The sequence below is a fragment of the Cetorhinus maximus genome, unplaced genomic scaffold (genome assembly GCF_964194155.1).
Source record: "Cetorhinus maximus unplaced genomic scaffold, sCetMax3.hap1.1 HAP1_SCAFFOLD_3442, whole genome shotgun sequence".
NCBI lineage: Eukaryota > Metazoa > Chordata > Chondrichthyes > Lamniformes > Cetorhinidae > Cetorhinus > Cetorhinus maximus.
The window spans coordinates 1-27,768 of NW_027599354.1; the positions used below are offsets into that span (position 1 = coordinate 1).

At 53.1% G+C, this 27,768-nt stretch overlaps 1 protein-coding gene across 1 annotated transcript; it reads right to left on the reverse strand.

Annotated features, from left to right (window-relative positions):
* Nucleotides 1–3,449: 3,449 nt before the first annotated feature.
* On the reverse strand, nucleotides 3,450–26,893 carry LOC144678020 (sodium/potassium-transporting ATPase subunit alpha-1-like; the record flags this gene model as incomplete). Its single annotated transcript, XM_078537958.1, has 4 exons — nucleotides 3,450–3,563; nucleotides 6,261–6,464; nucleotides 24,963–25,022; nucleotides 26,798–26,893. Coding segments are annotated over 4 exons (474 nt in total), but the record flags the coding sequence as incomplete, so codon positions are not given.
* Nucleotides 26,894–27,768: the final 875 nt, after the last annotated feature.

Sequence of the window (27,768 nt, forward strand, 5' to 3'; positions counted from 1 at the left end):
CTGACCCCTCTCCCTCAGCCTCCGAGACGCCCCTATCTCACTCTCCCCTCTCCCTCAGCCTCAGAGACGCCCCTATCTCACTCTCCCCTCTCCCTCACCCTCCGAGACGCCCCTATCTCACTCTCCCTCACCCTCCGAGACGCCCCTATCTCACTCTCCCCTCTCACTCAGCCTCAGAGACGCCCCTATCTCACTCTCCCCTCTCCCTCACCCTCCGAGACGCCCCTATCTCACTCTCCCTCACCCTCCGAGACGCCCCTATCTCACTCTCCCCTCTCACTCAGCCTCCAAGACGCCCCTATCTCACTCTCCCCTCTCCCTTAGCCTCCGAGATGCCCCTATCACACTCTCCCCTCTCCCTCCCTCTGAGACCCCCTATCTCACTCTCCCCACTCGCCTCCAGCCAGCGCTCCCTATCTCACTCTACCCTCTCCCTCACCCTCCGAGACGCCCCTAACTCACTCTCCCCTCTCCCTCAGCCTCCGAGATGCCCCTATCTCACTCTCCCCTCTCCCTCAGTCTCCGAGACACCCCTATCTCACTCTCCCCTCTCCCTCAGCCTCCGAGACGCCTCTCCATCACTCTCCCCTCTCCCTCAGCCTCCGAGACCCCCCATCTCACTCTCCCCTCTCCCTCACCCTCCGAGACGCCCCTATCTCACTCTCCCCACTCCCTCAGCCTCTGAGACGCCCCTATTTCACTCTCCACTCTCCCTCAGCCTCCGAGATGCCCCTATCTCACTCTCCCCTCTCCCTCAGCCTCCGAGACCCCCTATCTCACTCTCCCCTCTCCCTTACCCTCCGAGACCCCCTATCTCACTCTCCACTCTCCCTCAGCCTCTGAGACGCCCCTATCTCACTCTCCCCTCTCCCTCCGAGACCCCCTATCTCACTGACCCCTCTCCCTCAGCCTCCGAGACGCCCCTATCTCACTCTCCCCCTCTCCCTCACCCTCCGAGACGCCCCTATCTCACTCTCCCCTCCCCCTCAGCCTCCGAGATGCCCCTATCTCACTCTCCCCTCCCCCTCAGCCTCCGAGATGCCCCTATGTCACTCTACACTCTCCCCTCCCCCTCAGCCTCCGAGACCCCCTATCTTACTCTCCCGTCTCCTCACCCTCCGAGACCCCCATCTCACTTTCCCCTCTCCCTCAGCCTCCGAGACCCCCTATCTCACTCTCCCTCTCCCTTACCCTCCGAGACCCCCTATCTCACTCTCCACTCTCCCTCAGCCTCTGAGACGCCCCTATCTCACTCTCCCTCTCCCTCCGAGACCCCCTATCTCACTGACCCCTCTCCTCAGCCTCCGAGACGCCCCTATCTCACTCTCCCCTCTCCCTCACCCTCCAAGACGCCCCTATCTCACTCTCCCCTCTCCCTCAGCCTCCAAGATGCCCCTATCTCACTCTCCCCTCCCCCTCAGCCTCCGAGATGCCCCTATCTCACTCTACACTCTCCCCTCCCCCTCAGCCTCCGAGACCCCCTATCTTACTCTCCCCTCTCCCTCACCCTCCGAGACCCCCATCTCACTTTCCCCTCTCCTCAGCCTCCGAGACCCCCCATCTCACTCTCCCCTCCCCCTCAGCCTCCGAGACCCCCTATCTCACTCTCCCCTCTCCCTCAGCCTCCGAGATGCCCCCTATCTCACTCTCCCCTCTCCCTCAGCCTCCGAGACCCCCTATCTCACTCTCCCCTCTCCCTCAGCCTCCGAGACCCCCTATCTCACTCTCCCCTCTCCCTCAGCCTCCGAGACACCCCTATCTCACTGATCCCTCTCCCTCAGCCTCCGAGACGCACCTATCTCACTCTCCCCCTCCCTCAGCCTCCGAGATGCCCCTATCTCACTATCCCCTCTCCCTCAGCCTCCGAGACGCCCCTATCTCACTCTCCCCTCTCCCTCACCCTCCGAGACGCCCCTATCTCACTCTCCCCTCTCCCTCAGCCTCCGAGACACCCCTATCTCACTGATCCCTCTCCCCTCAGCCTCCGAGACGCACCTATCTCACTCTCCACTCTCCCTCAGCCTCCGAGATGCCCCTATCTCACTCTCCCCTCTCCCTCAGCCTCCGAGACGCCCCTATCTCACTCTCCCCTCTCCCTCACCCTCCGAGACGCCCCTATCTCACTCTCCCCTCCCCCTCAGCCTCCGAGATGCCCCTATCTCACTCTCCCCTCCCCCTCAGCCTCCGAGATGCCCCTATGTCACTCTACACTCTCCCCTCCCCCTCAGCCTCCGAGACCCCCTATCTTACTCTCCCGTCTCCCTCACCCTCCGAGACCCCCATCTCACTTTCCCCTCTCCCTCAGCCTCCGAGACCCCCTATCTCACTCTCCCCTCTCCCTTACCCTCCGAGACCCCCTATCTCACTCTCCACTCTCCCTCAGCCTCTGAGACGCCCCTATCTCACTCTCCCCTCTCCCTCCGAGACCCCCTATCTCACTGACCCCTCTCCCTCAGCCTCCGAGACGCCCCTATCTCACTCTCCCCTCTCCCTCACCCTCCAAGACGCCCCTATCTCACTCTCCCCTCTCCCTCAGCCTCCAAGATGCCCCTATCTCACTCTCCCCTCCCCCTCAGCCTCCGAGATGCCCCTATCTCACTCTACACTCTCCCCTCCCCCTCAGCCTCCGAGACCCCCTATCTTACTCTCCCCTCTCCCTCACCCTCCGAGACCCCCATCTCACTTTCCCCTCTCCCTCAGCCTCCGAGACCCCCCATCTCACTCTCCCCTCCCCCTCAGCCTCCGAGACCCCCTATCTCACTCTCCCCTCTCCCTCAGCCTCCGAGACCCCCTATCTCACTCTCCCCTCTCCCTCAGCCTCCGAGACCCCCTATCTCACTCTCCCCTCTCCCTCAGCCTCCGAGACCCCCTATCTCACTCTCCCCTCTCCCTCAGCCTCCGAGACACCCCTATCTCACTGATCCCTCTCCCTCAGCCTCCGAGACGCACCTATCTCACTCTCCCCCTCCCTCAGCCTCCGAGATGCCCCTATCTCACTATCCCCTCTCCCTCAGCCTCCGAGACGCCCCTATCTCACTCTCCCCTCTCCCTCACCCTCCGAGACGCCCCTATCTCACTCTCCCCTCTCCCTCAGCCTCCGAGACACCCCTATCTCACTGATCCCTCTCCCTCAGCCTCCGAGACGCACCTATCTCACTCTCCCCTCTCCCTCAGCCTCCGAGATGCCCCTATCTCACTCTCCCCTCTCCCTCAGCCTCCGAGACGCCCCTATCTCACTCTCCCCTCTCCCTCACCCTCCGAGACGCCCCATCTCACTCTCCCCTCTCCCTCACCCTCCGAGACGCCTCTCCATCACTCTCCCCTCTCCCTCACCCTCCGATTCACTCCTCCCACATTCTCCCCCTTCTGTAGCCTCCGGGTTGCCCCTCCCTCATTCTCCCCTCACCCTCAGCCTCCAGTTCGCCCCTCCCTCCATCTCGAGCACTGACCTGAGGGACCATGCTCTTGAACGAATCCATAATCCGGGAACTCTTCGCCTCTTGATAGTAGGAGAAACAGCCAGTGATTATGACGACTGCAGCCAGTACGACACCCAGGTATAACTACAGTCCGGCCAGACAGAGAGAGGACAGGGTAAACACAGCAACCTTTCATCAAGATTAACACACTCCCAGAGACCCCCTGTCAATATTAACACACTCCCAGAGACCCCCTGTAAATATTAACACACTCCCAGAGACCCCCTGTAAATATTAACACACTCCCGGAGAACCCCTGTAAATATTAACACACTCCCAGAGACCCCCTGTAAATATTAACACACTCCCAGAGACCCCCTGTAAATAATAACACACACCCGGGGACCCCCTGTAAATATTAACACACTCCCGGAGACCCACTGTAAATATTAACACACTCCCGGAGACCCCCTGTAAATATTAACACACTCCCGGAGACACCCTGTAAATATTAACACACTCCCGGGGACCCCCTGTCAATATTAACACACTCCCGGGGACCCCCTGTCAATATTAACACACTCCCGGGGACCCCCTGTCAATATTAACACACTCCCGGAGACACCCTGTAAATATTAACACACTCCCGGAGACCCCCTGTAAATATTAACACACTCCCGGAGACCCCCTGTCAATATTAACACACTCCTGGGGATCCCCTGTAAATATTAACACACTCCCGGAGACCCCCTGTAAATATTAACACACTCCCGGGGACCCCCTGTAAATATTAACACTCTCCCGGAGACCCCCTGTAAATATTAACACACTCCCGGAGACCCCCTGTAAATATTAACACACTCCCGGAGACCCCCTGTAAATATTAACACACTCCCGGAGACCCCCTGTAAATATTAACACACTCCCGGGGACCCCCTGTAAATATTAACACACTCCCGGAGACCCCCTGTAAATATTAACACACTCCCGGAGACACCCTGTAAATATTAACACACTCCCGGAGACCCCCTGTAAATATTAACACACTCCCGGAGACACCCTGTAAATATTAACACACTCCCGGAGACCCCCTGTAAATATTAACACACTCCCGGAGACCCCCTGTAAATATTAACACACTCCCGGAGACACCCTGTAAATATTAACACACTCCCGGAGAACCCCTGTAAATATTAACCCACTCCCGGAGACACCCTGTAAATATTAACACACTCCCGGAGACCCCCTGTAAATATTAACACACTCCGAGACCCCCTGTAAATATTAACACACTCCGAGACCCCCTGTAAATATTAACACACTCCCGGAGACACCCTGTAAATATTAACACACTCCCGGAGACCCCCTGTAAATATTAACACACTCCCGGAGACACCCTGTAAATATTAACACACTCCCGGAGACCCCCTGTAAATATTAACACACTCCCGGAGACCCCCTGTAAATATTAACCCACTCCCGGAGACACCCTGTAAATATTAACACTGTCCCGGGGACCCCCTGTAAATATTCACACACTCCTGGAGACCCCCTGTAAATATTAACACACTCCCGGAGACCCCCTGTAAATATTAACACACTCCTGGAGACCCCCTGTAAATATTAACACACTCCCAGAGACCCCCTGTAAATATTAACACACTCCCGGGGACCCCCTGTAAATATTAACACACTCCCGGGGACCCCCTGTCAATATTAACAGACTCCCTGGGACCCCCTGTAAATATAAACACACTTCCGGAGACCCCCTGTTAATATTAACACACTCGGAGACCCCCTGTAAATATTAACACACTCCCGGGGACCCCCTGTCAATATTAACACACTCCCGGAGACCCCCTGTCAATATTAACACACTCCCGGGGACCCCTGTAAATATTAACACACTCCCGGGGACCCCCTGTAAATATTAACACACTCCCGGGGACACCCTGTAAATATTAACACACTTCCGGGGACCCCCTGTAAATATTAACACACTCCCGGAGACCCCCTGTGAATATTAACACACTCCCGGAGACCCCCTGTAAATATTAACACACTCCCGGAGACCCCCTGTAAATATTAACACACTCCCGGGGACCCCCTGTCAATATTAACACACTCCCGGGAACCCCCTGTAAATATTACCACACTCCCGGAGACCCCCTGTCAATATTAACACACTCCCGGGAACCCCCTGTAAATATTAATACACTCCCGGAGACACCCTGTAAATATTAACACACTCCCGGAGACCCCCTGTCAATATTAACACACTCCCGGAGACCCCCTGTCAATATTAACACACTCCCGGAGACCCCCTGTCAATATTAACACACTCCCTGGGACCCCCTGTCAATATTAACACACTCCCGGAGACCCCCTGTAAATATTAACACACTCCTGGAGACTGCCTGTAAATATTAACACTCTCCTGGAGACCCCCTGTAAATATTAACACACTCCCAGAGACCCCCTGTCAATATTAACACTCTCCCGGGGACCCCCTGTCAATATTAACACACTCCTGGGGACCCCCTGTCAATATTAACACACTCCCGGGGTTCCCCCTGTAAATATTAACACACTCCCGGAGACCCCCTGTCAATACTAACACACTCCCGGAGACCCCCTGTAAATATTAACACACTCCCGGAGACCCCCTGTAAATATTAACACACTCCCGGAGACCCCCTGTAAATATTAACACTCTCCCGGGGACCCCCTGTAAATATTAACACACTCCCGGAGACCCCCTGTAAATATTAACACTCTCCCGGAGACCCCCTGTCAATATTAACACTCTCCCGGGGACTGGTTTGATGATCCTGGACTCACATTGTCATTCGATGGTTCTTCCTCCATAACTGCCTGGATGCTGTAGGCCAGGAAACAGAGAATTGCCCCAATCCACAGCAGGATTGAGAAGCCCCCAAATAATTGGCGGCAGAATTTGACCCATTCTGGCGTGGTCGGGGGTGGGGTTAGGGCGTTGGGACCCTCCAAGGCCAGAATCTCCGCAGCGCGTGCAGACGTCAGTCCCTGGGGGCCGAGAGAGAGAGAGATTTGTGAGCTAGAGGGTGAGCAGATCAGAGGGAAAGGGAGTGTGTGTGTGTGTGTGAGAGAGAGAGAGCATGAGAAGATGGGAGAGTGTGAGGAAGTGAGAGTGTGAAAGAGCGAGGGAGCGTTCAGACAGAGGGACAGGGAGTCACATAGAGCAGGGGGTTTGTGAGAGTGTGGGAGGGAGCGAAGGAGAAAAGAAGTGGAAGAGAGTGAGAGAACGAGCAAATGCATGAGGCAGGGAGAGAGAGTGAGAGAGATGAAAATAAGGCAAGCGGGAGAGAGAGGGAACAGGAGAGAAAGGAAGAGAAAGAGTGACAGAAAAACAGGGCATGAGAGAAAATCAGCGAGAGTGACAGAGACAGAGAGAGAGAGGCAGATATAGAGTGACCAAGAGGGAGAAAGTCAGAGATGAGACAGAGATAGAGACAGGAGGACAAAGAGAGAGACAGACAGAGAGTGACCGAGAGAAGGACAGACAGAGAGAGAGAGAGAGAGAGACAGAGGTAGAGACTGAGAGAGGCACAGATCAACAGAGAGTGACCGAGAGAGAAAGACACAGATAGAGATGAGAGAGAGAGACAGGAGGAGTGACAGAAAGTGACCGAGAGAGAGACTGGCAGAGAGAGACAGAGGCAGAGACTGAGAGACAGACAGACATAGAGTGACTGCAAGAGAGAGAAAGACAGAGATGAGAGAGAGAGACAGGGGGAGAGCGACAGGGAGAGAGAAAGGCAGACAGAGACAGAGGTAAGAGAGAGAGAGATGGGGTGACGGAGAGTGAGAAAGAGAGAGACAGGGGGAGGGAGATAGGGACACACAGAGACAGAGTGAAAGACAAATTGGATCTAGTAACAGGGAATAGTCCAGAGCAGATTAGAGAACCTAAAGTTGGGGAACATCTGGACAATAGTGAGCATAATATAGTACAATTGAAGATGATGATAGGGATGGATGTAAGTATGACAAAAATCAGGTTACAGGTTGGAAAGAAGCTGATCATTAGAACAACAATTTAAAATCATTAGAAACCATTTAAAACGGTGTTCAACAGGTGTAAAATGTACCATATTTGCTGGGAAAGGCGATGACATTACCACCAGAGAGTGCATTGAATGGCTTTAGTGAAGGGTATCAGGGGAGAGTATACACCCATAGCTTTGTATCGGGAGTGCACTTGGAGTGTGGCCTCATGTCTGGACTGCTAACCATGGGAATTGTCCACATTTCACCTGTGGACGAGGTCGATCTTAACTTCTTAATAAGAGCCCATGGTGTTGGGGGTAGTATATTAGCATAGAGGACTGGCTAACCAATAGGAGACAGAGTTGGGATACAGGGTGTGCATTTTCAGGATGGCAACCTGTAACTAGTGGAGGGCCACAGGGATCAGTGCTGGGGCCACAATTATTTACAATATCTATTAGTGACTTGGATGAGGGAAGTGAATGTACTATCGCCAAGTTTGCAGATGACACAAAAATAGGTGGGAAGGCAAGTGGTGAGGATGACACAAAGAGTCTGCAGAGGGATATAGACAGGTTAAGTAAGTGGGCAAAAACGGGACAGATAGAATATAATGTGGGAAAGTGTGAGGTTATGCACTTTGACAGGAAGAATAGAGGAGCTGAATATTATTTAAATGGAGAAAGACTGCAGAAAGCTGCAGCACAGAGGGATTTGGGGGTCCTCGTGCATGAATCCCAAAAAGCTAACATACAAAATCAGCAGGTAATAGGGAAGGCAAATGGAATGTTGGTCTTTATTTCAAAGGGAATGGAGAATAAAAATAGGGAAGTCTTGCTAAAACCATACAAGGCACTAGTTAGATGACACCTGGAATACTGTGAACAGTTCTGGTCCCCTTATCTAAGGAAAGATATACTGGCATTGGAGGCAGTCCAGAGAAGGTTCACTAGGTTGATCCCGGGGATGGAGGGATTTTCTTATGAGGAGAGGTTGAGTAGGTTGGGCCTGTACTCATTGGAGTTTAGAAGAATGAGAGGTGACCTTATTGAAACATATACGATTCTGAGGGGGCTTGACAGGGTAGATGCTGAGAGGTTGTTTCCCCTTGTGGGAGAGTCTAGGATCAGAAGGCATAATCTCAGAGTAAGGGGGTACTTACTTAAACAGATGAGGAATTTCTTCTCTCAGAGGGTAGTCAATCTGGGGAATTCTTTACCGCAGAGGGCTGTAGAGGCTGGGTCATTGAGTATATTCAAGGCCGAGATAGGCAGGTTTTTAATCAGTAAGGGAGTCAAGGGTTATGGGGTAAAGGCAGGAAAGTAGAGTTGAGGATTATCGGATCAGCCATGATCTCATTGAATGGTGGAGCAGACTCGATGGGCTGAATGGCCTACTTCTCCTACGTCTCATGGCCTCTGGAGTTGAGAAGAATGGGAGGCGATCTCACTGAAACTTAGAAAACTCTGAAGGGGCTTGATCGGGCGGACGCTGAGAGATTGTCTCCTCTGGTCGGGGGATCTAGAACACGGGGCACACGGGCTCAGGGTGAGGGGTCGGCCATTTTGGACTGAGATGAGGAGAAACTTCTTCACTCAGAGGGTCGTGAATGGTTGGAATTCTCTACCCCAGGGAGTTGTGGACGCTCCATTGTTGGATACATTTAAGACGGCGACAGACAGACTTTTGGTCCCTCAGGGAATTAAGGGATACGGGGAACTGGCAGGAAAATGGAGTTGAAGCCTCAGGTCAGCCATGACCTCGTTGGATGGTGGAGCAGGCTCGATGGGCCGAATGGTCCACTCCAGACTCTTACATTCCTGTGACGTGTTCCTCAGAAATGATTTGGAAGGGGCCATAGCATTGTCTTCACCTGTGTCGTCTCAGAGAGACAAGGAGAGGCTAAGGGGATGCAGCAGTTACAGGAAAAAGGCTCTTGGCATTTTCCCCGGCCTCCGTTGTGACTAGGTTGCTAACTGAACAAGCCTCATCGTCCCCGGGGGCTAACTTGCCAGATATCTCGCCGCCTGGCTATCTGAGGGTTATCATGCAGGTGCAGCAGGAGGCAAAGAAGGCCAATGGTGTTAGCCTTCATAGCGAGAGGAGCTGACTCCATCACCCCATGTCTCTCTCTCTTATCTGTCTCTCTCTCCCTATCGCTCTCCCCCTGTCTCTCTCTCATCTCTGTCTTTCTCTCTCTTGCAGTCACTCTCAGTCTGTCTGTCTCTCAGTCTCTGCCTATCTCTCTCTCTCGGTCACTCTCCCCCTGTCTCTCTCATCTCCGTATCTCTGTCTTTCTCTCTCTCTCGGTCACTCTCTGTCGATCTGTGTCTCTCTCAGTCTCTACCTCTGTCTCTCTCTGTCTGTCCTTCTCTCGGTCACTCTCTGTCTGTCTCTCTCTCTCTGTCCTCCTGCCTCTATCTCTGTCTCATCTCTGCCTTTCTCTCTCCCTCTCGGTCACTCTATGTCTGCCTCTCTCTCTCTCTTTGTCACTCTCACTGATTTTCTCTCATGATCTGTTTTTCTGTCACTCTTTCTCTCCCATTCCCTCTGTCACTATCTCTCTCTCCCACATGCCCTATTTTCATATCTCTCTTCCTGCCTCATTCATAGCGACAGGAGCAGGGAAGTCTTGCTGCAATTGTACAGGGCCTTGGTGAGACCACACCTGGAATATTGTGTGCAGTTTTGGTCTCCTTATCTGAGGAAGGATGTACTTGCTATAGAGGGAGTGCAGCGAAGGTTTACCAGGCTGATTCCTGGGATGGCGGGACTGACATATGAGGAGAGATTGAGTCAGTTAGGATTATATTCGCTGGAGTTCAGAAGAATGAGGGGGGATTCTCATAGAAAGCTATAAAATTCGAACAGGACTAGACAGGGTAGATGCAGGAAGGATGTTCCCGATGGTGGGGGAGTCCAGAACCAGGGGTCACAGTCTGAGGATACGGGGTAGACCATTTAGGACTGAGATGAGGAGAAATTTCTTCACCCAGAGATTGGTGAGCCTGTGGAATTCGTTACCACAGAAAGTGGTAGAGGCCAAAGCATTGTATGTGTTGAAGGAGGAGTTAGATAAAGCTCTTGGGGCGAAAGGGATCAATGGATATGGGGAGAAAGCGGGAGAAGGCTATTGAGTTGGATGATCAGCCATGATCATAATGAATGGTGGAGCAGGCTCGAAGGGCCGAATGGCCTCCTCCTGGTTTCGATGTTTCTCGGAGATTTTGGATGACCCACAGGAAGTGAGAGGCAGGCCCGGAGTTCATAAAAAAAAGTGTTCCAACAAGAGAGAATCTAACCATCGCCCCTTGATGTTCAATGGCATTACCATCACTGAATCCCCCCACTATCAACATCCTGGGTGTTACCATTGACCACAAACTGAACTGGACCAGCCATATAAATACTGTGGCTACAAGACCAGGTCAGGGGCTGGGAATCCTGCGGAGAGTAACTCACCTCCTGACTCCCCAAAGCCTGTCCACCATCTACAAGGCACAAGTCAGGAGTGTGATGGAATACTCCCCACTTACCTGGGTGAGTGCAGCACCCACAACACTCAAGAAGCTCGACACCGTCCAGGACAAAGCAGCCCCGCTTGATTGACACTACATCTACAAACATTCACTCCCTCCACCACCGACGCTTATAACAGCAGTGTGTGTACCATCTACAAGATGCACTGCAGGAATTCACCAAGGCTCCTTTGACAGCACCTTCCAAACCCACGACCACTACCATCTACAAGGACAAGGGCAGCAGACATATGGGGAACACCACCACCTGGAAGTTCCTCTCCAAGTCACTCACCATTCTGACTTGGAAATATATCGGCCGTTCCTTCACTGTCGCTGGGTCCAAATCCTGGAACTCCCTTCCTACCACCTTCTCTAGGCCAGCATTTATTACCCATCCCTAACTGCCCTCATTCAGAGGGCATTTCTCAGAGTCATCCACATCGCTGTCCTTACCCGGTCTGGCCTACATCCGACTCCAGACCCACAGCAATGTGGTTGACTCTTAAAAATACCCTCTGAACGAGGGCAATTAGGGATGGGCAATAAACGCTGGCCCAGCCAGCGACGCCCACCTCCCGTGAATGAGCACATCAAAAAAAACAGCGCTGTGGGTGTACCCACACCACAGGGACTGCAGTGGCTCGAGAAGGCAGCTCACCACCGCCTTCTCAAGGGGCAATTAGGGATGGGCAATAAACGCTGGCCCAGCCAGCGACGCCCACATCCCATGGATGAGCACATAAAAATAAAACAGCATTGTGGGTGTACCCACACCACAGGTTCAAGAAGGCAGCTCACCACCGCCTTCTCAAGGGGCAATTAGGGATGGGCAACAAATGCAGCGAAGCCCACATTCTGTCAATGAATATTTTTTTTTTTAAATTTAAAATGGAGATGCTGATAAGGTGGAGAGCCCCCACCATTCACCACCACCCCGGCAACAGACCTGTGGATGAAGAGGGGACAGTGACCCACCAGATAGCAGCGCCCACCCCTCCCCAGGTACTATTAGGGAAATAGTGAGGATAGCCAACGAAATTCCCAAGCTGGGCACGTGGGCATCTGAGCCTGCGTATGCCACCATGCATATTGACCACGGCTCCTTGCCAGGACTGTAAAATGGGTCACAGGTGCTAGGGCGTGCAGGAGCCCCAGGCTGTAATAAAACTGGCATTCTCGATCCCCGTGCCCGCTTTTAGAATCATAGGGGGCTTACAGCAGCACAGAGAGGCCACTCGGCCCATCGTGTCTGCACTGGCTGAAAAATAAGCCCAGCCCCACGTTCCTGCATTAGGTCCGTAGCCCTGCAGGTCCCTCGGGCACACATCCAGACGCCTTTTAAATGAGTTGAGGGTTTCTGCCTCTCGGGCAGTGAGTTCCGGGCCCCCACAACCCTCTGGGCGCGAAGATTTTTCCTCATCTTCCCCCCTCTAATCCCTTCTACCAATCACTTTTGGATCTATATCACGCCCCCCCCACCCCCCACCCCGTCGCTGACCTCTCTACTGACCCTTCCCGCCCGCTCTATCCAGGCCCCTCACGGCTTTCCACATCTCAATCCAATCTCCTCTCGGCCTCCTCCGTTCCTAGGAGAACAACCCCGGCCTATCCAACGCCTCCTCGCAGCTGCAGTTTTCCAGGCCCTGGTGATGTTCCCTAAATCTCCTCTGTAGCCTCCCCAACGCAAACACGTCCTCCTGGGGAACCAGTCAGCAGGGCTGTGTTGTAAGCTGCCCGAGAACCATTTCCACCAAGGCACTGGGGGAGACGTTAACCAAGTTCCGCACCCGAGGTGGATCGTCGGCTGAGTTGCAGTCGGTTCAGGGAGCCAATGTTGCATCCAAAGTTTCCCAGGGAGTCATGAGTGATTCGGGCACAAGCCAGCTAAAGTCGTCGGCCTGCCTGAGTCATGATGGCACTATCAGGCCCTTGAGACAATGATCAGGGCCCACGGCCCCCGGGGATGCAGAGGGATCTGGGTGTCCTAGTGCATGAATTGTCAAAGGCCTTCTGGAAGTCCAAGTAGATAACATCCATTGGCTCTCCTTTGTCTAACCTACTCATTACCTCCTCAAAGAATTCGAACAGATTTGTCAGGCATGACCTCCCCTTGATGAAACCATGCTGACTTTGCCCGATTTTACCATGCGCTTCGAGAGGGTCCAGAGGAGGTTCACGAGAACGATCCCAGGAATGAAAGGTTTAACATATGAGGAAGGTTTGAGGACTCTGGGTCTATACTCGATGGAATTTAGAAGGATGAGGGGGGATCTGATTGAAACTTACAGAATACTGAAAGGCCTGGATAGAGTGGACGTGGGGAAGATGTTTCCATTAGTAGGAGAGACTAGGACCCGAGGGCACAGCCTCAGAGTAAAGGGAAGACCTTTTAGAACAGAGATGAGGAGAAACTTCTTTAGCCAGCGAGTGGTGAATCTATGGAATTCATTGCCACAGAAGGCTGTGGAGGCCAGGTCATTGAGTGTATTTAAGACCGAGATAGATAGGTTCCTGATTGGTAAGGGGATCGAAGGTTATGGGGAGAAGGCGGGAGAATGGGGTTGAGAAACTTATCAGCCATGATTTAATGGCAGAGCAGACTCGATGGGCCGAATGGCCTAATTTCTGCTCCTATGTCTTATGGTCTTATGAATTGTATATGCAGGTGCAGCAAATAATTACGTGAGCAAATAGGATGTTATCCTTTATTGTGACAGGAATTTAGTACAAAAGTCGGGAGGTTATGTGATTGCACTGGAGGGGGTGCAGAGGAGATTCACCAGGATGTTGCCTGGGATGAAACATTTAAGTTATGAAGAGAGGTTGGATAGACTTGGGTTGTTTTCGTTGGAGCAGAGAAGACTGAGGGGCGACCTGATCGAGGTGTACAAGATTATGAGGGGCATGGACAGAGTAGATAGGGAGCAGCTGTTCCCCTTAGTTGAAGGGTCAGTCACGAGGGGACACAAGTTTAAGGTGAGGGGCAGGAAGTTTAGGGGGGATGTGAGGAAAAACTTTTTTACCCAGAGGGTGGTGAGGGTCTGGAATGCGCTGCCTGGGAGGGTGGTGGAGGCGGGTTAGCCTCACATCCTTTAAAAAGTACCTGGATGAGCACTTGGCACGTCATAACATTCAAGGCTTATGGGGCCAAGTGCTGGTCAATGGGATGAGGTAGGTAGGTCAAGTGTTTCTCACGTGTGGGTGCAGACTCGATGGACCGAAGGGCCTCTCCTGCGCTGTGAGATTCTGTGACCGTCCGGTTAGCTGACACTGAATGGTGTCGGGGGGGGATTAGACGTTGTGCTCGCCCTATTTGAATGCGGAACCTGACAGGGCTGCTCGCTGAGTGCAAAGGGTTCACCGCCCTCGTCCCGCAAGAGGTGGGCGCCGGAGGGACCTCTCCCACAAAACAGCTTCGGTCTCGGGCGAAAGCAGGGACGTTGAGCCCAGTTGAGGTTGCCCATAGGTCCCATCGGTGATGCTTGTCGCTGTTATTAAGACCAGCTTTCCACTCCAGAGTTATTCATTTGAATTGAAATCCCGTTGGCTGGCGTGGTGGGATTTGAACCAGGAACCTGGATTTTACTAGTTCAATGACATCACCATCGTGCCTGATAGGGGGGGCAGGTGCAGGGTAAGAAGCGTCACGTTTATTATAGTAAAAATAGACCTGCTCAAAGGCGCTAGCGGCAGGCTCCCCTAACACCCTGGGCTATAAGAAATCTCTGCCTCTGTCACCACCCCCCCCACCACCCCCGGACAACCCTTTCCAACGAGGAGCGATGGCATACGGGGGCTGGAGAAAGGCTCGGGATCACATTCCCGAGGCTAATGAGCCAGGCGGGGGTGGGGGAGGAGAGAGAGGTGGTCTCCCTCGCTGTGTAGTGTATCCAGATAGTCCTGCTGGTGTAGAGTGACACCTGAGGGGACCGCTCGGACCTGCTGGAAGCCCTCGTCGGAAGATTTGCAGTCAGCTGCTTTCCCCTGGTAAACCTGGCAAAGGGCGGGTTTGCAGTAACCCACCCAGGGCATATAGCGGGTCAGGGGCAGGTGTTGCCAAGGAGAGTGAACATGCCCGCCCCCCTCCCCCCTCCCCCAAAAGGCTTAAACCCGCCGATTTTCGGGATGCGTGGCTCCGACCACAAGTCCGTCCCGATCATCCGCGCTGCAGCCCCAGGACTTGTTACGGGAAAGAAATAATAATAATCGGAGGGGGTGACGTGGCCAGGGGAGAGTTGCAGGCAGCGCCTTCTTTGTCGATAGCCGCCCCGAACTTCCAATGAAACGGTGGTGAGGCCACAGCTGGAATTGTGTGGCGCACACAGTTCTGGGTCCCCACATTACAGGAAGGACATCGTTGCGCTGGAGGGGAGGACAAGAGGAGATGCGCAAGGATGTGGCCAGGGCTGGAAAATTGCAGCGCCGAGGGAAGGTTGGATAGGGCTAGGGTGGTTTTCCTTGGAACTGAGGAGGCTGAGGACCTAATTGAGGTGTGCAAGATGATAAGGAGACACTAGAGAGGGTAGACAGGAAAGACCTGTTTTCCCTTGGCGGAGAGGTCAATTAGCGGGGAGGGGGGCGCACAGATCGAAGGTGATGGGTAGAAGGATTAGAGAGGAACGTGAGGAAAAAGGTTTTCACCCAGAGGGTGGTGGGGGTCCGGAATTCGCTGCCTAGGTCGGTGACAAAGGCAGAAACACTCAACCGAGATAGATACGTTCTTGATTGGTAAGGGGATCAAAGGTTACGGGGAGAATGGGGTTAAGAAACTGATTGAATGGCGGAGCAGACTCGATGGGCCGAATGGCCTAATTTCTGCTCCGAGGTCTTACGGTCTAATGCGTTGAAAAGGTACCTAAATCAGCGCCTGTTGTTCTGTAACCTGCAAGGCTACGGACCGGGTGCAGGAAGGTGGGATTAAAATGGGCAGCCGTTCTTTTTTTAAAAAATTTAGTATATACTGACCACAACCCACTAACCTCTTGTGGAAAAATTCAGAATAGCCGCACGAACGATCATTTGGTCGTACAGAACGCGTCTCGTCGATGAAAAAAAAAGGGACATGTCGAAGCTTTTCGGCTCGCACCCATCAGGACTTCGCAAGAACGGCAAACGGGAAGGGAACAACAATTTATACTTCACGGGAGGAATCTTACGGCCCGTCCCGTCGGCAGGAGTTTCCGGTCCTGCCGAAGTCAACGGAGTTTCGAACGGCCCACTGCGTTTTAAGGCCCCCACCCCCCCGCTGCAAGGGGCCGTAAAATTCCACCCCGCAGGACTCTTACTTCTCTTCTCACCAAGTGTAAATTGTTGTTCACTTTACATTTTGGTATTCTTTTGTGAATCGTCCTGATGAAAGCAGGACGAAAAGCTTCGGCATGTCTCTTGTCCTTTCGGCGATAGCTGTATCCCGTCGGCCTTCGTGGGTGAAAGGGCGTGCACGTGTTTCTTGTTTTTTTTTGGCGTCTTTTTGTTTTGACGCCTTGTAACGAAGTTTGTAACGAAACTTGTAACGAAGCTTGTAACGAAACTTGTAACGAAGTTTGTAACGAAACTTGTAACGAAGCTTGTAACGAAGTTTGTAACGAAACTTGTAACGAAGTTTGTAACGAAGCTTGTAACGAAGTTTGTAACGAAACTTGTAACGAAGCTTGTAACGAAGTTTGTAACGAAACTTGTAACGAAGCTTGTAACGAAGCTTGTAACGAAGCTTGTAACGAAGCTTGTAACGAAGTTTGTAACGAAGCTTGTAACGAAACTTGTAACGAAGTTTGCAACGAAACTTGTAACGAAGCTTGTTCACAAGTGACGTTCCATTGCCTGCGAAGCGCGGGGGAGGGGGGGGTGTCACGAAGATGTGCGATACGGAATATTAATTTGTAATATCATTGAACGTTTCGCGCCAGCACAAGACACTGGCCCTACAGCAGCTACTAAACTGCTTTTGTGAAGGCCGCAGGCTGCTTCATGGAGGCAAGGAATTCGTGGAGCTCACAAAGGCAATGGCTTAAGGTAAGCCGCAGGTTGGAGTCAAGAGAGGGGAGGGGGGTGGGGTCATGTGGCCCAGCTATAGGGCGTAAAATATAGTGGACTTGAACTGACAAGAGACTGCCACAGGCGCAACAGGCCTACACCGACACCCCCACCACTCCCCACATCTTATCCACCCCCACCCGCTGCCCCCAATGTCCTTCTGGAACCACCTTCCCCAGATAACCAGCATCAGGCAATAAATGCCGATCTTGTGAGCGACGCCCATACCCGAGATCGAAGGATTAAAAATAAAGCTCTCTCTCGTCCAGCCGGTTTAGGCCTCAACTCGAGCATATCGTGCCCAGTTCCGTGCACCCGCACTTCAGAGGGAGGACGCGAGGGTCTTTCGAGGAGTCGCGGAGGAGATTTGCCGGGGTGGTTCCCCGGGGTGAGGAGGGGGGGGTTTGAGCTACGAGGTTAGGTTGGAGAAGCTGGGGGGGGGGGTTTGTTCTCCTTGGAGCAAAGGAGGTTGAGGGGAGATTTGATAGATTATCACAGGTTTAGATCGGGTAGGGCAGAGAAAATCTGTTTCCATTCGCTGATGGTTCAAGGACCGGGGGAGACAGATTTAAGGTTTTGGCTGAGAGATATAGCGGGGGGAATGTGAGGAAGAGGTGTTTTTTGCACAGCGAGTGGTGACGACCTGGAACTCACCGCCCACCGGAGGGTGGGGGGAAGCGAAGACAATGAATGAATTCATAGGGAATTTGGGTGGGACCTTGAGGGAATTAAACCTGCAGGGATACGGGGATAGAACGGGAGGAATGGGACTGACTGGATTGCTCTAGAGAGAGACTTCTGTGCCGACTCTCCGCAAAGCTGAGCCCAGTTTCCGGTTTGAAAACCCACCAGAAGAGCTCATTGCCGCAAACCGAGACTTCATAAAGGGAGCTGTCTTCAAGGGGAAAGAGAAGCAGCCAGCCACGGCCACAGGGACGCCAGAAGCCAAAGTGCCGGCAGCCATCGTGGAAAGTGACTCTCTCGCTGTGAGCAAGCATTCGGACAATCAGGGAATACCTCTTATCACTTTAACCTGGGCCAGGTTTCAATGTCTGATTCTCTGCATATCTTTATTTCTTTTTGTGCATGCCTGGTGGGGTGGGGGTGGTGGTGAGTGTGTGGTTTGTTTCTGCATTAGTGGGAAATCGGGCATTTTCGTACATTTTTAATAATTTCTGTATCTTTACCCGAGTGAGTTCCGGTCGTAAAACTAACTCCTCACTTGTTAACCCAAGGAATCAGACTGGTTCAGTTCTTACCCTGAGCTGTACACCGTTAAGCATCTAGCGAATTAGCAACATCCCATCTGTTTTTAAAATTCAATCCTTGTTCTAGCCAACCTAGGACTCTGGCAAAAAGAGGAATCAGCTCACCTCTCCTGACACCTCTCGTAACACAAAACAGAACTGTCAGATGAGATTCCGTGATTGGTCAGCACTTGCTGAACAACCCCGAGTGCGCCGATAACTGCACTGCTGCGAAAGTATAATAATTTTCGCAATATTATTCTGCTTTAATTGTTAAGCAGGTTTATGGGTGTGAGTGTAGACGGTTCTGTCCGTGTAATTTAATCTCTTTTGGAGTCAGGGAGGACTGCAAATTTGAAATGATAAGGTGTGAAGGGAGTTTGCGCTTTTAGATAAGCGAAGGGGTTGTTTGGATTTCAAAGGGATGTCAGTATGTTTACAACAGACCAGATAAGCAAGCATAAGTAGTGTGTTTATTTTTCCAACGGTCACTGACAACATTGGCAACATGAAAGTTTTTATATTATGGGGAAGGTACAGTTCCAAAGACATAAGGAACAATGGGATTTTTATATTAAAGAGAGAGAAACATATATAAAGGGGAATGAAAGGCTACGATGGGGAGCATGTAACATCTAACAGGAGTGTGTGAAACAGCCTTGCAGAAGCACCAGCCATCTGTGCATAAGTCTGTTGAGTCCAGTCACTAAAGTTTGAGAAAGCCAATTGGAATTCCACTGTCAAGTGGGTACTGTGTTCACTTGCTGTTTTTTTTAAATCTTAAATATCTTTTGGACTGTTGCCTTAAAGGGGGTGTGTAACTGGAGTCAGGTTAATTCGGAATTTTTGGGGGTTGTTATAGTATTAAGTAATTGTAGTCTTATGTCTGTGCTTGAGATCTTTTCTTTTGTTGATAAATATTTTAATTTAATCTTTTAAATCTCTAAAGGTCTTGGTGGGCTCATTACTTCTGAATTCAGTGCACACCCCCATCTTCTCGTAATAAATACAAATTGCAAAACTTGCTGCGATAGCGCGGCCGAGTTTCCCTTGTGGATTTGGGTCCGCCTGGTACATAAACGTCTGCCACGTCTTAACTGCACGAACAATCAGTTTGAGATCATCAGTCCAGCTCGTAACATGGCTCGCTGATGCACCCTAGGGGCGGATGATGGTGCAGTGGCGATGTCACCGCACTGATAATCCAGAGGCTCACGTTCGAGAACATGGGTTCAAATCCCACCATGGCAGCTGGTGGAATTTAAATTCAATTCATGAATTCTGGAATATAAAACTAGCCTCAGTAATGGTGACCGTGAAACTATCAATTATTGTAAAAACCCATCTGGTTAACTAATGTCCCAAAGGGACACTTGTGATTATTTTTTGCTGTTTGCTACCACACTTTGTGCAAAGCTGGGCCGATTCTGCCCCACGTCTCTCTCTCTCTGTTTTCTCTCTCTCTGTCTCTCTCTAGCACTCTGTTTTTCTTACTCTTTGTACCTTGATCTCTCTGTCTCTCTTTTTCTTTCTCTGTATCTCGCTCTCTCTCTCTCCTCTGTCTCTCCCTTTTTCTCTCGCTCTGTATCTCACTCTCTCTCTCCTTCTACCTCTGTTTCTTTCCCTGCCTCTCTCACGCCGTTTGTTTCTTTCTCTCTTTCTCCCTTTCTGTACCTCACTCTCTCTCTCTATTTATCTGTCTGTCTGTGTCTCTCTCTCCCTCTCTCAGTATCTCTCCCCACCTCCCTCATTCTAGTTCTTTCTTTCTCTTTCTGTCTCTCTCTGTATCTGTCTCTCTCTCTCTCTGCCTATTTGTCTCTCTCTCTCTGCCTATTTGTCTCTCTCTCTCTCTCTGCCTATTTGTCTCTCTCTCTCTCTCTGCCTATTTGTCTCTCTCTCTCTCTCTGCCTATTTGTCTCTCTCTCTCTCTGCCTATTTGTCTCTCTCTCTCTCTGTCTATTTGTCTCTCTCTCTCTCTCTCTCTCTGCCTATTTGTCTCTCTCTCTCTCTCTGCCTATTTGTCTCTCTCTCTCTCTCTGCCTATTTGTCTCTCTCTCTCTCTGTCTATTTGTCTCTCTCTCTCTCTCTCTGCCTATTTGTCTCTCTCTCTCTCTCTGCCTATTTGTCTCTCTCTCTCTCTCTGCCTATTTGTCTCTCTCTCTCTCTCTGCCTATTTGTCTCTCTCTCTCTCTCTCTGCCTATTTGTCTCTCTCTCTCTCTCTCTGCCTATTTGTCTCTCTCTCTCTCTGCCTATTTGTCTCTCTCTCTCTCTCTGCCTATTTGTCTCTCTCTCTCTCTCTCTGCCTATTTGTCTCTCTCTCTCTCTGCCTATTTGTCTCTCTCTCTCTCTCTGCCTATTTGTCTCTCTCTCTCTCTCTGCCTATTTGTCTCTCTCTCTCTCTGCCTATTTGTCTCTCTCTCTCTCTGTCTATTTGTCTCTCTCTCTCTCTGCCTATTTGTCTCTCTCTCTGCCTATTTGTCTCTCTCTCTCTCTCTGCCTATTTGTCTCTCTCTCTCTCTCTGCCTATTTGTCTCTCTCTCTCTGCCTATTTGTCTCTCTCTCTCTCTCTGCCTATTTGTCTCTCTCTCTCTGCCTATTTGTCTCTCTCTCTCTCTGCCTATTTGTCTCTCTCTCTCTGCCTATTTGTCTCTCTCTCTCTCTCTCTCTCTGCCTATTTGTCTCTCTCTCTCTGCCTATTTGTCTCTCTCTCTCTCTCTGCCTATTTGTCTCTCTCTCTCTCTGCCTATTTGTCTCTCTCTCTCTGCCCCTTTTTTCCCGCTGTTGCTCCCTTTCTTTATCCCTCCCTGTTTCCATCTGTCTGTCTCTCTCTGCCTCTCCATGTTTCTCTCTCTCTCTCTGTCTTTATTTCCATCTCTGTCTCTCTCTGTGTATTCTCACTCTCTGTTTTTCTCTTTGTCTCTCTCTCTCTCTTTCTACTTTCTCTTTGTCTCTCTCTCCGTCTCTCCCTCAGCCTCTGCTCGTGTGTGTTGTTCTCTCTCTGTCTCTGTCTCTGTCTATCTATCTATCTCACACACTCTCGCTAAGCGTGAAATGCAAGATCATCCACAGAGGACAAGTTACCAGGCTCAGGGTGGGGGGGGGAAGACTATGGCGTAATGGTAACATCACCGGACCAGTAATCCAGAAGCCCGTGGTTGAACATGGGTTCAAATCCAGTCCTGGCAACCGGCGGAGTTTAAACCCAATTAAACAAAGTCTCGAATTGAAAACAAGTCTCAGTGAAGGCGACCACGGAACTATCATCGATTGTTGTTCAAAACCCCTTCTGGTTGACAAATGTCCCCTTGTAGGGGAGGGAATCTGCCGCCCTTACCTGGTCTGGCCTACGCGCGACACCAGGCCCACCTCAACTGGCCTCCGAAATGGGCCCGAGCGAGGGCAATTAGGGATGGGCAACAAACGCTGGCCTGGTCGGCGAAGCCCCACGGAAGGATTTTTTTAAAACCTGGCGTTGTCGTGTCCGCTTGCTTTTAAAGAATCTAGGGGTGCGATAGCATCACCACCCCATTGCCCAAAACCTCCCCCAAGCGACGGGCGCAAAGTCCCAGGTCCAGCTGGTGAACGCTCATCGGAAAATCCTGGTCACGAGGGCATTGGGACTCGAGAGGGCGCAGAGGGGGATCGACAAGGAGGAGTTTCCAGCATCTGCAGTACTTTGCTTTTATCCCGAGGGACCGGGTCTGTTCTCACTTGGGTGGGGTTGGGGGGGTTGCGGGAGCGGGAATCCTCGGAGAATTCTGGAAGGCTTTCGATAGAGCGGACACAGGGAGAATGTTCCCTCTCGTCGGGGAAGAGGTCATCGATCTATCGTCACCCGCAAATCCCGTTGGGAATTCGGGAGAAACTGCTTTACCCTAGAGTGAGGTGGGGGGGGTGGTGAGAATGTGGAATTCGCCCCCTCAGGTCGTGGTCGGAGGTGAATTGCGTCGGTGGGTTTAAAGGGGGGGATGCTGGGTCAGCTCATGAGCTTGAAAGGGGTGGAGTGCGGGGGACTGAAAGGGTCAGGGGAGGCTGGTGTGGAGCACAAGTCCCGGTGTGGACACAATGGCTCGTTTCTGTGCTGTACACCTGGAATAAAATGAGAAAGAGAGAGAGAGACAGCGAGAGAGAGAGAGAGAGACAGCGAGAGAGAGAGAGAGAGACAGCGAGAGACAGCGAGAGAGAGAGAGACAGCGAGAGAGAGAGAGAGACAGCGAGAGAGAGAGAGAGACAGCGAGAGAGAGAGAGAGACAGCGAGAGAGAGAGAGAGACAGCGAGAGAGAGAGAGAGACAGCGAGAGAGAGAGAGAGACAGCGAGAGAGAGAGAGACAGCGAGAGAGAGAGAGACAGCGAGAGAGAGAGAGACAGCGAGAGAGAGAGAGACAGCGAGAGAGAGAGAGACAGCGAGAGAGAGAGAGACAGCGAGAGAGAGAGAGACAGCGAGAGAGAGAGAGACAGCGAGAGAGAGAGAGACAGCGAGAGAGAGAGAGACAGCGAGAGAGAGAGAGAGACAGCGAGAGAGAGAGAGAGAGACAGCGAGAGAGAGAGACAGCGAGAGGGAGAGACAGCGAGAGAGAGAGAGAGAGCGAGAGAGAGAGACAGCGAGAGAGAGACAGCGAGAGAGAGACAGCGAGAGAGAGACAGCGAGAGAGAGACAGCGAGAGAGAGACAGCGAGAGAGAGACAGCGAGAGAGAGAGAGACAGCGAGAGAGAGAGAGACAGCGAGAGAGAGAGACAGCGAGAGAGAGAGACAGCGAGAGAGAGAGAGACAGCGAGAGAGAGAGAGACAGCGAGAGAGAGAGAGACAGCGAGAGAGAGAGAGACAGCGAGAGAGAGAGACAGCGAGAGAGAGAGACAGCGAGAGAGAGAGACAGCGAGAGAGAGAGACAGCGAGAGAGAGAGACAGCGAGAGAGAGAGCGAGAGAGAGAGACAGCGAGAGAGAGAGACAGCGAGAGAGAGAGACAGCGAGAGAGAGAGACAGCGAGAGAGAGAGACAGCGAGAGAGAGAGACAGCGAGAGAGAGAGAGAGACAGCGAGAGAGAGAGACAGCGAGAGAGAGAGACAGCGAGAGAGAGACAGCGAGAGAGAGAGAGACAGCGAGAGAGAGAGAGACAGCGAGAGAGAGAGAGACAGCGAGAGACAGCGAGAGAGAGAGAGACAGCGAGAGAGAGAGAGACAGCGAGAGAGAGAGAGACAGCGAGAGAGAGAGAGACAGCGAGAGAGAGAGAGACAGCGAGAGAGAGAGAGACAGCGAGAGAGAGAGAGACAGCGAGAGAGAGAGACAGCGAGAGAGAGAGAGACAGCGAGAGAGAGAGAGACAGCGAGAGAGAGAGAGACAGCGAGAGAGAGAGAGACAGCGAGAGAGAGAGAGACAGCGAGAGAGAGAGACAGCGAGAGAGAGAGACAGCGAGAGAGAGACAGCGAGAGAGAGACAGCGAGAGAGAGACAGCGAGAGAGAGAGACAGCAAGAGAGAGAGACAGAGAGAGAGAGACAGAGAGAGAGAGAGAGAGAGAGAGAGAGAGACAGAGAGAGACAGTGAGAGGAGAGACAGTGAGAGAGAGAGAGACAGAGAGAGACAGAGAGAGACAGTGAGAGACAGTGAGAGACAGTGAGAGAGAGAGAGAGAGACAGAGAGAGACAGTGAGAGAGACAGAGACAGAGAGAGAAACAGAGAGAGAAAGAGACAGTGAGAGATAGAGACGGTGAGAGAGAGAGACAGTGAGAGAGACAGAGAGAGAGAGATAGAGAGAGAGACAGAGAGAGAGACAGCGAGAGAGACAGCGAGAGAAAGAGAAAAGGAGACTGAGAAAGAGAAAGAGAGGGTGAGAGCGAGAAATCAAGAGCGAGACAGCGCGAGAGAGAAAGAGAAAGAAAGTGTATGAGTGTTCATAGTTGTCAGATAGACTTCACTTCCTCCTCCCTCTCCTTCCCTCTCCTCCTCTCCGTCTCCGCCCCACTTAGCCTCCCCTCGCCCTCTCTTCTCCTCCGAACTCCTCCCACTCGTCTCCTCCCCACTCCTCCGTCTCCCCATCCATTCCTTCCCTACCCACTCGTCTCCTCCCCACTCCTCCCCTCTCCTCTCCCCATCCATTCCTTCCCTACCCTCTCGTCTCCTCCCCACTCCTCCGTCTCCTCTCCCCATCCATTCCTTCCCTACCCACTCGTCTCCTCCCCACTCCTCCCGTCTCCTCCCTCCATCCATTCCTTCCTGACCAACTCCTTGCACTCTGCTCCTCCCCTCCCCGCTCCTCCCCTCCCCACTCCTCACACCTTTCCCCTCCCCTACCCACTCAGCCTCCCCACTCCTTCCCTACCCACTCCTCACACTCCTCCTCTCTCCTCTCCCTCCCCGTCTCTCCCACTCTCCTTCCCTACGCATGTCCCCCTTCTCCTCCCTTCCCCACTCTGAGCCTCCCTACCTCTTCCCTCCCCTCTCCTCCCCACCCACTCCTCCTCTCCGCACTCCTCCCTCTCTCCTTCCCTCCCCTGGGATGGCAGAGAGTGAGTGAGGAGCAGGGGCTGAAGGGGTAGAGGGGCGAGGAGGGATAAGAGGGCGAGTGATGCAGAGGGAGGGAGGGTGTGAAGAGCCATAGGTGGGAGAGGGCGAGGTGGTAAGGGAGGGGAATGGGGAGAAGGGGAGAGGGGGGGTAGGAGGGGAGTAAGGGGGGGTTAGTAAGTCCGCAGCGATGGAAGCCACGATGCACAATTACCCGGGTCAGGTCCGTTCCATATTTACGGCTGAGTTCATCCAGGGTCAACTTGTGGTCCTCCTGTGGGGAAAAGGTGAAAGGTTAGGAAGTTATCCCCCAATATCAGAACAGGAAGAGGCCATTCAGCCCCTCTCGATCCTGTTACACAGGAACAGGAAGAGGCCATTCAGCCCCTCTCGATCCAGTTACACAGGAACAGGAGGAGGCCATTCAGCCCCTCTCGATCCTGTTACACAGGAACAGGAGGAGGCCATTCAGCCCCTCTCGAGCCTGTTACACAGGAACAGGAGGAGGCCATTCAGCCCCTCTCGAGCCTGTTACACAGGAACAGGAGGAGGCCATTCAGCCCCTCTCGAGCCTGTTACACAGGAACAGGAGGAGGCCATTCAGCCCCTCTCGAGCCTGTTACACAGGAACAGGAGGAGGCCATTCAGCCCCTCTCGAGCCCGTTACACAGGAACAGGAGGAGGCCATTCAGCCCCTCTCGAGCCCGTTACACAGGAACAGGAGGAGGCCATTCAGCCACTCTCGATCCTGTTACACAGGAACAGGAAGAGGCCATTCAGCCCCTCTCGATCCTATTACACAGGAACAGGAGGAGGACATTCAGCCCTTCTCAAGCCTGTTAACCAAGAATGCCCCTCTGACCCTTGAAATAGAGAGAGGGAGGGAGAAAAAGGGACAGGGGGAGAGGGGAAAGGGAGAGGGGGAAAGGGACAGGGGAGAGGGGGAAAGGGAGAGGGGGAAGGGACAGGGGGAGAGGGGGAAAGGGACAGGGGAGAGGGGGAAAGGGACAGGGGGAGAGGGGGAAAGGGACAGGGGAGAGGGGGAAAGGGACAGGGGGAGAGGGGGGAAAGGGACAGGGGGAGAGGGGGAAAGGGACAGGGGGAGAGGGGGAAAGGGACAGGGGGAGAGGGGGAAAGGGACAGGGGGAGAGGGGGAAAGGGACAGGGGAGAGGGGGAAAGGGACAGGGGGAGAGGGGGAAAGGGACAGGGGGAGAGGGGGAAAGGGACAGGGGGAGAGGGGGAAAGGGACAGGGGGAGAGGGGAAAGGGACAGGGGGAGAGGGGAAAGGGACAGGGGGAGAGGGGGAAAGGGACAGGGGGAGAGGGGGAAAGGGAGAGGGGGAGAGGGGGAAAGGGACAGGGGGAGAGGGGGAAAGGGAGAGGGGGAAAGGGAGAGGGGGAGAGGGGGAAAGGGAGAGGGGGAGAGGGAGAAAGGGAGAGGGGGAGAGGGGGAAAGGGAGAGAGGGAGAGGGGGAAAGGGAGAGGGGGAGAGGGACAGGGGGAGAGGGGAAAGGGAGAGGGGGAAAAAGGGAGAGGGGGAGAGGGGGAAAGGGAGAGATGGAGACGGGAAAGGGACAGGGAAGAGGGGAAAGGGAGAGAGGGAGAGGGGTAAGAGAGAGGGGAGAGGAGGGAGTCGACAGGGAAGGGGAGACCATGTGCGGCGAAGAGGGGGAGATGTGGAGAAGGGGAGAGAAAGAGGGTGAGGTGGAAGGGAGGAGGAGTTAGAGCTGGAGCTGGAAAGGGGAGGAGTAGGCGAGTGCAGAGGGGGTGGGGAGGGGGCAGACGAGCCGGGTGGAGGAGTGGGAAGAGTTGAGGGGGAGGGGTGAGGACGCGAGGGAGGGTAGAGAGAGAGGGGTAGGGGAATAAGGGTTAGAGGGTGATAGAGTGAGGAGAAGGGAGGAGGAAGGGATAATGGGGGAGGGGGAAAGTGGGAGACAGTGAGGGGAAGAGGGGGGAGTGTGAGGGGGGAAGAGAAGAGGTAAAGGGGGGGGTTAGCTGGGAGTAGGGGGACAGGGGGAAGACGGGGGGGGTGGGAGGCGAGAGGCTCACCATGGTCACCTCTTTCTTCAGCTCATCCATATCCTTCTTGGCCTTCTTCTTCTTGGTGTTATCCGAGGTGTCGGTGGGAGTGTACTCCCGTCCTCTCTGAGGGGATAGAGGCAGCAACGCAAGTCAGGCAAACTCCAACAAGACTTCCCCCCTCACCAACCAACAAATCGGGCATTTAGCCCCTCAGGCCCTGTTTCTGATCTCAGAGGGTCAGTACTGAGGGAGCGCCGCACTGTCGGAGGGTCAGTACTGAGGGAGTGCCGCACTGTCGGAGGGTCAGTACTGAGGGAGTGCCGCACTGTCGGAGGGTCAGTACTGAGGGAGCGCCGCACTGTCAGAGGGTCAGTACTGAGGGAATGCTGCACTGTCGGAGGGTCAGTACTGAGGGAGTGCCGCACTGTCGGAGGGTCAGTACTGAGGGAGTGCTGCACTGTCGGAGGGTCAGTACTGAGGGAGTGCTGCACTGTCGGAGGGTCAGTACTGAGGGAGTGCTGCACTGTCGGAGGGTCAGTACTGAGGGAGTGCTGCACTGTCGGAGGGTCAGTACTGAGGGAGTGCTGCACTGTCGGAGGGTCAGTACTGAGGGAGTGCTGCACTGTCGGAGGGTCAGTACTGAGGGAGTGCTGCACTGTCGGAGGGTCAGTACTGAGGGAGTGCTGCACTGTCGGAGGGTCAGTACTGAGGGAGCGCTGCACTGTCAGAGGGTCAGTACTGAGGGAGTGCCGCACTGTCGGAGGGTCAGTACTGAGGGAGTGCTGCACTGTCAGAGGGTCAGTACTGAGGGAGTGCTGCACTGTCAGAGGGTCAGTACTGAGGGAGCGCTGCTCTGTCGGAGGGTCAGTACTGAGGGAGTGCTGCACTGTCGGAGGGTCAGTTTTTGGGAGAAGATCGGGGTGGGGGCTCGGGGGTGTTGACGGGTAACGTTCTCGCTGCTGCGCTACCTCCATAGTTATCTCTCAATTCACATCCCC